A 13,386-nucleotide genomic window follows, 5' to 3' on the forward strand; every position below is an offset into this window, starting at 1 on the left:
TACCACTTAAGGGAGAATCAAACCAGCTTCCAATCAGCTTCCCCTCCCCCACAACAGACACCCTGTGAGGTAGGTGGGGCTGAGAGAGCTCTAAAAGAGCTGTAACTTGGTCGAGGTCACCCAGCTGGCTTCGTGTGCAGGAGCGGGGAAACCAACCCGGTTCTCCAGATTAGCCTCCGCTGCTCATGTGGAGGAGTGGGGGATCCAACCCGGTTCTCCAGATCAGAGTCCACCACTCCAAACCACCGCTCTTAACCACTACGCCACGCTGGCTCTCCAGGCATCCCGTCTGAGAAAGTGTTCCCGTGGGCTCTCCAGCTTGCACAAATGTTTTGTGTCAATTTGGTTGGGCTTGATAAAAGGCATCACAAGGAAACAGCCCGCCTCTCCCAGGGCCACGGAGTGAGTGCCGGACTGGGGTCGAACATCGGTGGGTTGAAATGCCCTTTCCCGGGCACACAGACTTGGGGCGGGGTGAGGAAACAGAAGAAGCCAGCCGTGTTCTGTATGCTCAGGAGTTGTTTATTTTCAGTGTCATAGATAATTCCCAGTGGGTAGCCGTGTTAGTCTGTCTGCAGTAATAGAAAAGAGCAAGAGTCCAGTAGCACCTTAAAGACTCACAAAAATATTTTCTGGCAATGTCATAGAGCAAGAGAGTGGAATGGGGGGGGGGGAGGTGATAGACAGAAAGGCCATCAGAGAAGGGGTCGGTGGAGGACTGGGGGAGGGGTGCCAGTGGCACCCAGGCGGGCAGTGCCCTGGCTCATGGGCCCACATGCCCCCCGTGCTCCGTTTACAGCTTGCAGATGAAGGCGTTCCGGTCATTGCAGGAGTCGTTGTCCCACACCATGAAACCTGGAAGGAGAAAGGAGGGTCAGACTTGGCAGAAGACAGCGGGGTCCTCCCTGCACCCAAAGGCCCGTGCAGAGCAAACCAGGGCACCCCTTTGCCACTCAGGTCCCTTTCCGAGCCCTCCTCCGTGCCCAGGCAGGAACCTCCAAAGCCCGCCATGGGCATGACTTCCTGTGGCTCCCATTTGGGTGGGGGAAAGTGCTGCTAAGGCCCAGCTGACTTGTGGGCCACAGGTTTTTCAAGGCAAGAGGCCAGGGTTGCCAGCTCTGGGCTGGGAAATTCCTGGAGATTCGGGGATGGAGCGTGGGCATGATTGACTTTGGGGAAGGGAGGGACCTCAGCAGGATATAAGGCCATGGAGTCCACCCTCCAAAGCAGCCATTTCCTCCAAGGGAACTGATCTCTGCGTTTTGGAGATCAGTCAGAATCACAGAATCATATTGTTGGAAGGGACCATCAGGGTCATCTAGCCCAACCCCCTGCACAATGTAGAAAATTCACAACTACCTCCCCCCATGCCTCCAGTGACACCTACTCCATGCCCAAAAAATAGCCGAAAAAAATCTTCCAGAATCCCTGGCCAATCTGTCCTGGAGGAAAATTGCTTCCTGACCCCAAAGTGGCCATCAGCACTACCCTGGGCATACAAGAAAGGGCCACGAGAGCCAAATACTGATGCAAACCTTCCTGCTTTCCCTCTCATCATCTGCCTAAGGTCACAGAATCAGCATTGCTGACAGATGGCCATCTAGCCTCTGCTTAAAAATTTCCAGGGAAGGAGAGCTCGCCACCTCCCAAGGAAGCCTGTTTCACTGAGGAACCGCTCTGTTAGAAAAATCTTCCTAATATTTAGCCGGAAACTCTTTTTTGGTTTTGGTCCAACCTTCTGGGGAAACAGAAAACAACTCTGCACCCTCCTCTATATGACGGCCCTTCAGGTACTTGAAGATGGTTATCATGTCCCCTCTCAGTCCTCTCCACTCTAGGCTAATCCTCGGCTAATTCTTGGAGATCTCCAGCCCCTACAAGAGGCTCTCATGTAGCCATTTTAAAGTCCTGGAGGCCCTTTGTTAAGTCGCGTGGGCGCTGCATACATAACACCAAGGCCACCGAAAGAATCCAGAACAGAGGGGGGACGGGACCGGCCATTCCACAAAGTCGAGGAGCTCCGGTTTCTCATTTCTGCACAGAGTTCTCGCCCTCTTGACTGCGGAAAAGAGAAGCTTGACATGCTGGGTAGGGGAGGTGTCTGGTAGCCCCCTTCCTGTCTGTCCGCAGAGCCCCCGTGCATCTTGCACCAATTGGAGAGGCAGAAATTTACCTAGGGACCCTCTGTATCTTCCTCGTGGTGAGAAACGACACATCTTGAATTTCTGCCTGCCCTGACCTTATGCAAAGGTACAAGAAGCATGCCTGGGGAAATGGCGGTCCCCTGGCCTCTGAAGTGGGGCTTTTGGTGTGTGTGTCCCCCGAACCGCATCCTGCCCCCAAGGCCCCGCACACTCTCTGCCCCTTGTCTTTCTCACAGGTCTTGTTCTTCCTGTCCCTCCATCATCCCAGTGGCAGCTCCAAATTGCAATTACAACTTATGTAAATCACAATGGGTAGCCGTTTTAGTCTGAAAACAGCAGTAGAAAAGAGCCGGTGTCCAGGAGCACCTTAAAGACTAACAAAATTTCTGGCAGGGCAGGAGCTTTTGTGAGCCACAGCTCACTTCCTGGCATCTGCAGAAGTGAGCTGTGGTTCACGGACGCTCCTGCCCTGCCAGAAATTCTGTTAGTCTTTAAGGTGCTGCTGGACTCTGGCTCTTTTCTACAACTTATATAAACAATACAAGGCAATGGTTTGGGGTGGGGGCTTGTCTGGCCATGCTATATATCTGAAGTGCCCTGTCATCATCTAGTGGCAGTGAGTTCCACTGGCTAGCGATGTGCGTACATCCTGATGCTGTGCCCCAGACAAAGCTGCCCGTCTGCCACCCCCGCCCCCTGACATTTGCTCAGCCCCCCCTCACCTGAATCCTCGTCCAACATGGCGCAATGCTCGTTTTTCGCGAAATGGGAGGGCTTGAACCTGTCCCAGGCTGTGTAGGACACGGGGCTGCTGTCCGCCCAGACCCACCCCTGGCTCTGCGAAGGCAAGAGAGAGGGAGAGATTCAGGCACCAGCAGGTAAGGAGTGTGGGGGGGGTCTCCAGCCCTCTTTGCCCTCCCCCTGTGTGGCTCTTGTGCAATCTCTGCCTCTTGTGGGGGGGGGGCTAGGTGTTCCCAAGTGGCACTGTGCATAGGGTTGCCAGGGGTTTGGGGAGGGGAGGGGCTGTGGCTCAGTTTGTAGAGCATTTGCTTGGCATGCAGAAGGTCCCAGGTTCAATGCCTGGCATCTCCAGTTGAAAGGGACCAGGGAAGTAGGTGATGTGAAAGACCTCTGCCTGAGACCCTGAAGAGCCGCTGCCGGTCTGAGTAGACCAAGACTGACTTTGATGAACCAAGGGGGGGTCTGATTCAGTATAAAGCAGCTTCATGTGTTCATATAAGGGACTTCAGTGCCAAAGGGTCCAGTTGCCAAAGCGGCCATTTTCTCCAGGTGAACATCTCTAATGGCTGGAGATCAGTTGTAATAGCAGGAGATCTGGAGGTTGGCAACCCAATGCATGCTGCTTGTGGGGGGGGGGGCAACGGTATGGTCAAGCAGTGCCCACCAGGAAGAGCCTGGAGCCCCGGAGGGGCCCTCACTCACCCTCATGGGGATGGAGAGCCCGATCCACACGTCCTCATCGTCCCATTGGGTCTGGACCAGGAAGTCCGCGATGGCATGGTGTTCATCTGCATCCAGAATGGAGGCCAGGTTGGCCTTGTGGCGCTGGCAGTAAGCCTGGGAGGGGGGTGAAGGGGAGAGAGGAAAGAGCTGGTCCTGCCAAGCTGCCCACCCCACAGCGAGACGCTACCAAAAGTTTGACCCCTTATGCTTCCAGGTGCTTGATCTTTATTGGGCCGTCCTCGATGGGTCACCCATGGCTTGTCAAGTTTTGTGGTTGAGACTGCTAGCCTAATCCAAGCGACAGTGAACGCACCTACACCCTGCGTGGGCTGGCATGCCCCTGTCCGTAGGAAAGAGCCAGCGCATTCACTTTAGTACTGAAACTGGGGGCCACCAGTCCCTGGAGAAAGGCGGGGATTCAAATTGCACATTCAGCCGTACATGCATTGAACATTGCATGGACATTAACAAGTTAATTTTCTTCCAGGCCAGATTGGACAGGGATCCTGGAGGGTTTTTTGTTGCCATCTTCTGGGCATGGAGTTGGAGTCACTGTGTGTGTGGCGGGGGGGGGGGGGGGAAGCTAGTTGTGAATTTCCTGCATTGTGCAGGGGGTTGGACTAGATGACCCTGGTGGTCCCTTCCAGCTCTAGGATTCTATGATCTCTTCCAACTCTAGGATTCTAGGATTTTAAGTGTACACAAACCCAGCGTATACTGTACACGGCTTGTACCTGTGTTCACTGCGACTTGTCAGACATTTGTCAGAAATATTCACACGTGGACAAGGCACACCCCATTTCCCTTGATTTGGGCGCATGGTCCAGCCCCCCTACCCTTCTGCAAACAGTCAGAGGGAGGACTCTGGGAGGCTGATGCAACCGTGCCCCCCTCCTGCATTCTTTATACAGACCTCCCCCATCCTTGCCTAAATCCCACTCTCCAAACACCCCAGGTAATGCACAACTACCTTCCCCCCACACACACATACCCAGTGACCCCAACTCCATAGACAGAAAATGGCAACAAAAAACCCTCTAGGATCCCTGTCCAATCTGGCCTGGAATAAAATTAATTAACTTGTTAACGCCCATGCAATGTTCAATGTATGTACAGCTGAATGTGCAGTTTGATGGGCAGAGAGGCCACAGCCAGAGAGGGGTTTCTTCTGGGGGGGCGGGGAGCCTAGTGGCGGCACCTGCGGTTTCTGCCCTAGGGACCTGACAGAGCTTTTTCTCTTCCTGAGCCCTCTGGTGCTGAGGGTGCTCTAGGGCCGGCAACCTCTAGGTGAGGCCTGGAGTTTCCTGGGGTTGCAACTGTTCCCCTGAGATCTGTTCCCCTGCAGGGGATGGCAGCTTCGCAGGGGGTGGGGACGACTCCTAAGCATCACCCCCCCCCCGCTGAGTTCCCTCCCCTTTCCAAACTCTGCCCTCCCCAGGGGCCGCCCCCAAATCTCCAGGAATTCCCCAACCTGAAACTGGCAAGCCCAGGGTACTCCCTCCCCTTGAGGGGCCCCACCCTCTGTCACTCACCTGTGCCTGCCTCCAGGTCAGCTCCTGGTGGAAGTAGCCATAGCAATGGCCGTTGGAGGACAACCAGCCCCTGGGGCACTCGGCTGCGTCAACACCTGCGTGGACAGATGGGGTGGTGGTGAGAGGGAGAGCCCCGCGGGCACTCACAGGGGAGGGGGGCAGAGAGGGCTTCGCCTCTCCAGTCTCCCTGGGCAAAGAGCTGAGGACTTCCTGCTCCAGCCTATGGGGCAGGGTTGCCAGGTCCCTCTTCGCCACTGGCGGGAGGTTTTTGGGACGGAGCCTGAGGAGGGTGGGGTTTGGAGAGGGGATTTTCTCCAGGTGGCCATTTTCTCCAGGTGAACATCTCTATTGGCTGGAGATCTCTATTGGCAGGAGATCTCCAGCTATTACCTAGAGGTTGGCAACCCTACCTATGAAGGCATATGTTGAGTCTGGGCTGGGAGTAGGGTTGCCAACCTCCAGGTACTAGCTGGAGATCTCCTGCTATTACAACTGATCTCCAGCTGATAGGGATCAGTTTCCCTGGAGAAAATGGCTGCTTTGGCAATTGGACTCTATGGTGTTGAAGTCCCTCCCCTCCCCAAACCCTGCCCTCCTCAGGCTCTGCCCCAAAAACCTCCTGCCGGTGGCAAAGAGGGACCTGGCAACCCTAACTGGGAGGGTCCCTTCCATGGGGGAAGCCAAAAGAGAGAGGGGGGAAGAGATTGGGGGTCTCCAAATCAGGGACCCCGCGGGGGACTCACCGCTCATGAAGGGCCCGGTCGCCAGGCAAAGAAGCAACCCCAAGCTGAAGCAAGCAGTCAGCGCCATCTTCCTGATTGTTCACCTGGGGAGAAAGAAAGAAAGAGCCCTTGCAGTCCTTATGCATGGAATGTCAGGAGCCGGACGCTGTCAATCAAACCTTCGCAGTCTTGGGGAGGGGGGGGGGCTTCTGCTGGTTCCGCCCTGCGCATTCGAGCTCTTGTGCATTTCTTCCCAAGTGCAAGTGAGGCTCACTACAGACCACCCCCACCCACTCGCTGTCCCCTTTGGTTCTGCTTCCAGAGGCTTCTGTGGCCCTCCAGGTGGGCTTACCTGCCAGCCCCCTGTGTCCGGGATGTTCTCTCCCTGGCCTCGGAGAGGGGCAGACTGACATTTCCGTCAGAGTTGGCTTCTGGCGGCCATTAGGGACCTGGCCAGGGTGAGGCCCATTTTCTGCCAGTGGCAGACCGGGCTCAAGCTGTGGGACCCCTGTTGCCAGGCAAAGGGGACAAAAGGCCTCTGCCCCAAGGAGCTTACCCAGGAGAGATGATGGGGAGCTCTTGGCCACCGCAAGACCTTTCTGCTCAACTGCTCGGCAGCTAACTGAGGGATCTAGACAGCTGCAATCAAGTAGGTGCTGCAGCAATCTATTACAGCGTCCTTCTGAGACTTCTGGATGAAGGGGTGAAATGCGATGACTTTAGATTCCTTTACGAAACAAAAGCTGCCGCTCTTAGTAGAACGGAGGGCTTGTTGTCAGGCAATCGGCTAAAGCAGTGCTTTGGGAATTCTAGGTGGTGATTTCTTTTCTTCATCTAAGCTCTTTAGTTTAACGATACATCTCTGACTGCCTATTTCCAAAGGTGAGAAACATCCATTAACCAATCCCAAAGGGCCAGCACGGAGTCCGGTGGCACCTTAGAGACCAATAAGCTTTTTGGGGTATAAGCTTTCGAGAGTCAGAGCTCCCTTTGTCTGAGCCTCGGCTCCTGAAACCTCATATACCCAGAAAGGCTGGCTGGTCGCTAAGGTGCCGCTGGGCTCCAGCTCTTCTACTGCCGAGCAACAGGCTACCCTCTGAAATGGACCCCAAAGGGGTAAACTACATCTGTTGCAGCTTAGACCAGCAAAAGGTTTGCATCACCTGCAAGAGTTCAGAGGGCAAAGAACTGAAATGTAGCATAAAATCCCCTATCCGGGGGGGGGGGGGAGGAGAAGGAGGAGTTCGTTTTTATATGCCGACTTTCTTTGCCACTTAAGGGAGAATCAAACTAGCTTACAATCACCTTCCCTTCCCCTCCCCACAACAGACACCCTGTGAGGTAGGTGGGGCTGAGAGAGCTGTGACTAGCCCAAGGTCACCCAGCTGGCTTCATGTGGAAGAGTGGGGAAACAAATCAAATTCATCAGATTCGCTTCCGCCGCTCATGTGGAGGCAGAAGCTAATCTGGTGAACTGGATCCAAGGAAGGAACTGAAGTTGCAGAGCTCTGTGAAGGGGACGCTTTGCCTGCAACAGCTTCTGTTTGTTCTTAGAGTACTGCAAGGCTTCTCTTGATTAAATTCCTGCCCTGCTTTATTTTAAAAACATAATAATAATAATCTGCAACTCACTGTTGATGGCTTCTACTTACAGCTCTAAGATGGGCAGACGAGGCCGAGACGTACCTGTTTGTCTATCTCTGTCTGGTCCAGAGGGAAGCAATTCCTGTTCAGCCCGTGCAGGAGACTGGCCAGTCCCCCAGCATTTATAGACCACCTGAGATGCGCTCTTGCTCGGAGGAGGCGGGGTTAAAGCCAGGTGGCAGACGGAGCAGGCAAACAGAGATTAGAGACCCTTTGTCCCACCTCTCCAGTGGTCTGGCTGGGACTGTCCTCTTATCAGAGTGATCAAAGGCAAAGGGCTCTGATGAAAGACACCGGACGGGAGCGCCGAAGGTCTGGGGTGCTGCGGCTGCCCGTCTGTCCCTCCCATGTACTTTCCCTGGGTGAGGCTGTCTAAGGCAGCCCTGGATTCCAGCAACCCACACAATTAGTAGACGGGGGAAGATGCAGACCCCGTGCAAAATGCTGGGATTTCTCAATGCCATGTCAGTATTCAATATGTGAACTTAGGCAAATCATGGGGTCTGCCCTGGTTAGACCTTAACTAGAGTATTGTGTTCAGTTTGGGGCACCACAATTTAAGAAAAATGTGGACAAGCTGGAACGTGTCCAGAGGAGGGCAACAAAGATGGGGAGGGGTCTGGAGACCAAGTCCTATGAGGAAAGGTTGAAGGAGCTTGGTATGTTAAGCTTAAAGAGGAGAAGACTGAGAGGGGATATGAGAACCATCTTCAAGTACTTGAAGGGCTGTCATATAGAGGAGGGTGCCGAGTTGTTTTCTGTTGTCCCAGAAGATCGGACCAGAACCCATGTGATGAAATTAAATCCAAAGAGTTTCCATCTAGACCAGTGGTTCCCAACCTTTTTTTGACCAGGGACCACTAGGACTTTTTTGTTCGGTGCAGGGACCCCAAGGTTCAAAATAAAAATTCCGAGAATTTGAAAATAAACTTTAATCATAACTGTTAGTTAAACATTAAACTTAGAATAATATTTGAATATATATATATTTATAATAGAGAACTTTTAATTGAAAATATTAATTTATTATGGGTTTATAACTTTGTTTTGCGGACCTTAATTTAGTTCTCGCGGACCCCTGGGGGTCCACGGACCCCTGGTTGGGAACCAGTGGTCTAGACTTTAGGAAGAATTTCCTGACAGAGCGGTTCCTCAGTGGAACAGGCTTCCTCTGGAGGTGGTAAGCGCTCCTTCCCTAGAGGTTTTTAAGAAGAGGTTAGATGGGCATCTGTCAGCAATGCTGATTGTTTGACTTTAGGCAGATCGTGAGAGGGAGGGCACCTTGGCCATCTTTTGGGCATGTAGTAGGGGTGTGAGAGATCCCCCTCTCTGAGTTTGCTTCTCCAAATCAGTTGCTCAGACGTTGATACAGAAACAATCGATTTATTGAAGCCTTCAGGAGATGAGACAGGCACAGGTAGAAAGTTGCAAGTGAGGGGCTATACGGGTTTACAGAATATATTGACTCCAGGGCACTGGGGCACTGGGGTTCACACTTATTGTTATGGGAAGTTACAAGCTTGGCATAATACAAAACATCAGACAGATCCCAGGAAGTCTGGGCGGCTATCACACTTCCAAGGCCGCATCGGCCTGAGGGAGTACTGGCAGGAAGAACAGCGGGGGGGGGGGAAGATACATGGGCCATCAGGCCTGGCGCCTGAGACCAGAAGGTGTGAACTGCTTTTACGAGTTCACTGATAACACAGCAGGTGATGGAAAGCAGAGACACGAAGACAGAGACCCTCACATTCTGCCCCCCTTAAGGTCCCCCCCCGGGGTCCCCGAGAGGACGAGGCTTATCGGGATAAGCAAGGTGGAATTCCCGGACTAAGCGAGGAGCCGCCATGTGGGGTGCGGCCACCCATTCGTCATGAGCGGAGCCAAGGTTTTTCCAGCGAACAAAGTAAAACAGTTTCCCTTTCTTCCATTTGGAGTCTAAAACCTTGGATATTTCCAAATGGGTGTCCCCTCCTACTACGGTAGGAATCTCGTGTGCGGGAGGGGGGTGGAACTGGGGGGCTGCCACATAGGGTTTGAGGAGGCTTATATGAAAGACTGGATGGACTCCTTTCAGAGTTTTTGGGAGGTCCAGTTCCACAGTAACCTCGTTGATTACTCTGGTAATGGGGAAAGGTCCCACATAACGGTCGCTCAGTTTTTTGCAGGGGCGAAGAGAGCGGAGGTTTTTGGTGGACAGATAGACTTGCTCCCCCACCTTGAGTTCCCATCCCGGAGACCGGTGTTTGTCTGCTTGTTCCTTGTACTTGCTTTTTGCCCTTTCCAGATTTTTGAGCAACCATGGCCAGGTGGATTTAACCACCTGAATCCACTCCTGAAGGTCAGGGGTAGACTGGAGCTCTGGCGAGACGGGGGCAGAACCGAAAGGGCCGAAATCCGTCCCGTATATAACTTGGAAGGGACTAAAGCCGGTAGAGGAATGAGGCGCATTGTTATACGCATATTCGGCAAATGGCAGCAGGTCGACCCAGTCGTCCTGGTGGAAATTTACATAGCAACGCAAATAACATTCTACCACCGCATTTACTCGTTCTGTTTGACCATCCGTTTGGGGGTGATAGGCGGAAGAAAGGCCCTGCTCTTCCACTCCCATTAACTTTAGGAAGGCCCGCCAGAATTTGGCAACAAACTGGACCCCCCGGTCGGAGAGGACCTTCCTCGGGATCGAGTGTAGCCTGAGGACGTGTGTGATGAACAGTTTAGCTAAGCCCTGGGCTGAAGGAAGGCCTGCACATGGAACGAAGTGAACCTGTTTGGAAAAGAGGTCTGTGATAACCCAAAGAACCGTTTTTCCCCGACTCGGAGGTAGGTCGGTGATAAAATCCATGGCGATGACTTCCCAGGGACGGGAGGGGCTCTCAAGCGGTTTGAGAAGCCCTGGGGGTTTTCCCATCCGTTTCTTGGCTGTGGCGCAGGTGGGGCAGCTGCGCACATACAACTCTACATCAGATCTCATACCGGGCCACCAGAATTGTCTTCGAACCAGGTGAAGCGTTTTTATGAAACCAAAATGACCCGCTAGCCTGGCACCATGTACAAGTCCCAATACTTCCTTGCGAAGAGAGGAGGGGACGTACAGTTTCCCCCCTTGCACCCACCAAGTGTTGGTACGTTCCAGACCAGTGGGGAGGAGATGATGCTCCTCCTCCTGCAAGGAGGCGTCCCGGAGTCGCTGTTGGAAGGCTTCCGGGATGCCTTTGAGTGTAGGGGGGGTCTCCGGTGGTCGGGCTTGGGACCGGGTGGTGACGGCTAAGCTAGGAACTTCCCCTCGCTGCTCGGGAGTGAACAGGGAGTCGACTGGGCGATCGAAATCGTTGCGATACTGGGGAAGTCGTGACAAAGCGTCGGCTAGGGCATTTTCTTTGCCAGGGACATGTCTGAGAGTGAACCGGAACTTAGCGAAAAATTGGGCCCACCGAACCTGTTTGGCATTGAGTTTTCTAGCCCCCTTGAGGGCCTCAAGATTCTTGTGATCGGTACACACTTCGAATGGCAGTTCGGCCCCTTCCAAGAAGTGTCGCCATATGGTAAGGGCATGTTTGACCGCTGCTGCCTCCTTCTCCCAAATGGCCCAGTTGATTTCAGACTGGGAAAACTTCTTGGAGAAGTAGGCGCATGGTCTCAACCGTCCCCCCTCATCCCTCTGCAATAGGGCCCCGCCCATGGCTACATCCGAGGCATCCACTTGCACCACAAAAGGCTTGGTGCAATCTGGGTGAGCCAAAACGGGTTCGGATGAAAAAAGTAGCTTCAAACGTTCAAAAGCTAGCTGGCACTGGGGGGACCATTGCAAACGGGCTGAGGGAAGCGCGGCGCTAGCCCCCTTGTCCTTGGTACGCAACAGGGCAGTGAGGGGAAGCGCAACTTGGGCAAAGTTAGGAATGAAGTTCCGGTAAAAATTGGCAAACCCCAAAAACTGCTGAAGTTGGCGGCGGGTAGTGGGGGGTTCCCAGTCCCGCACTGCCTGGACCTTGGCGGGGTCCATTTCCAACCCTTGGTGGGAGATCACATACCCCAGAAATGTAATGGAGGGTTGGTGGAATTCACATTTGGACACCTTAGCATACAGTTTGTGCTCCCGCAGCCGCTGGAGCACCTCTCGCACTAGGCGCACATGGTCTTCCATGGTTTCAGAGTAAATAAGGATGTCATCGAGAAATACCACCACCCCCCGAAACAGCAAATCATGCAAAACCTCATTAATTAATTGCATAAAGACACTCGGAGCCCCCGAAAGTCCGAACGGCATGACTAGGTACTCAAACATCCCAAAACAACTGGAAAAGGCCGTTTTGGGTTCGTCTCCTTCTTTGATGCGAATGCGGTGGTAGGCTTCTACCAAGTCCAGTTTGGTGAAGATTCGGCCCTCCTTTAATTGTGCTAGAAGGTCAGGAATAAGAGGGAGGGGGTAAGCATTAGACTGGGTGACTGCGTTCAGTCTGCGAAAGTCAATACACAGTCTTAAATCTCCCGTCTTTTTCTTTACAAAGAAAGCTGGGGCTGAATAAGGAGCCTTGGAGGGGCGTATGAAACCCCTCGCCAGATTGACATCCAGATAGTCTCGCAACACTGTCTTTTCACTAGGGCTCATGGGGTAAACCTTTCCCTTAGACAGTTTGCCTTCCCCTACAATCTCGATGGCACAGTCCGTTTCTCTGTGGGGAGGCAGTTCGTCGCACTCTCTAACATCAAAAACATCAGTAAATTGCGAGTACTCAGAGGGTAATTGAGGAGAGACTGGGGCGGGGGACCCTACCAGTGCGGCGGCTGGAGTCCTGAGTACCCGTTCCTTGTCATGCAACCCACAGGGGTTTTCGGGGAAGGAAAGCACCCGTTTAACCCAATCAATGGAGGGATTGTGCCCCCTTAACCAGTTCATCCCTAACACCACAGGGGTTACAATAGGGGCGATAGTGAAATACAACCGTTCCCAATGTTCCCCCACGGACATAATCACGGCTGCAGTTCTGTGGGTCACCGGGCCCCGTTTAAAGTCACTCCCGTCCATTTGGGAAAAACGGAGGGGTCCCGGAAGCCGCTTGCGCCGGACACCCAACTTCTTGGCAGTTTCCTCATTTATCATGGTGCGGGCACACCCCGAGTCGACCAACGCGGGGACCTCTAACGGGGGACCCCCTTTGGGTAGGGACAGATGGACACGCACAAATACATTGTCCTCTTGGGCGCTTACCATCGGTGGAGCTCCTTGCACAACGATAGGGACGGTCTGCTGCGGAGCCCCCTCTACAGCAGACCGACGGCGTTTTTTGCCGGCTGTTCCCACTCTTCCTCCTCGCTGGAAGAGGGGGACGGGGTAGTGGCCTCCGGGGAGCCGTCCGAATCAAAGACGGTATTTGTAATCCGGGACCCCGATGGGACCGTAGAGTCGGATGCCCCATCCTGGGGACGTGCGTGGAGAGCGGAGGGTGCGCCGGAGCGCCGGCTCAGTGGTCCACTTCTGCGGCGAGGCTGGCTGTCGGCGGCCGGTTTCGTCGGCTCGGCCTGGGTTTGGCGGGGAGGGGTCGGACGGCCTGAGCGAGAGGGGCATTGCGATGCAAAGTGACCCTTTCCCCCGCAGATCAGGCAGACGCCGGCCTCGAACCGCTTGCGGCGTTCCGCGGCCGAGAGGACCCCGCCACCCCCTTGCCGGAGTTCCCGGCCACGGTCACCCCGGGGCCTGGGGTCTCGCCCAATCCGTTGCTTGGACAAGTTCAGGAGTTGTTTGCGATTCTCGATGTCAGCAGCATGGCGAACCCAACCTTCCACATCCGGGGGGTTCCCTTGCATGAAGGCCCAATGTTGGAGGTCTGGGTTGAGACCCTCCCTGAAACATTGTACCAAGGTAGCCTCACTCCAGTC

At 54.0% G+C, this 13,386-nt stretch overlaps 1 protein-coding gene across 1 annotated transcript; it reads right to left on the reverse strand.

Moving 5' to 3' along the window:
* Positions 1-793: 793 nt before the first annotated feature.
* Positions 794-5,950, reverse strand: LOC130475765 (dromaiocalcin-1-like). Its single transcript, XM_056847626.1, has 5 exons — positions 5,884-5,950; positions 5,141-5,235; positions 3,588-3,722; positions 2,867-2,981; positions 794-855 (listed from the first exon to the last, which is right to left on the reverse strand). Exons 1-5 carry the CDS (start codon positions 5,948-5,950, stop codon positions 794-796), a joined length of 474 nt encoding a protein of 157 aa, XP_056703604.1.
* Positions 5,951-13,386: the final 7,436 nt, after the last annotated feature.

This window comes from Euleptes europaea, chromosome 3 (assembly GCF_029931775.1).
Source record: "Euleptes europaea isolate rEulEur1 chromosome 3, rEulEur1.hap1, whole genome shotgun sequence".
In the NCBI taxonomy this organism is placed as follows: Eukaryota; Metazoa; Chordata; class Lepidosauria; order Squamata; family Sphaerodactylidae; genus Euleptes; species Euleptes europaea.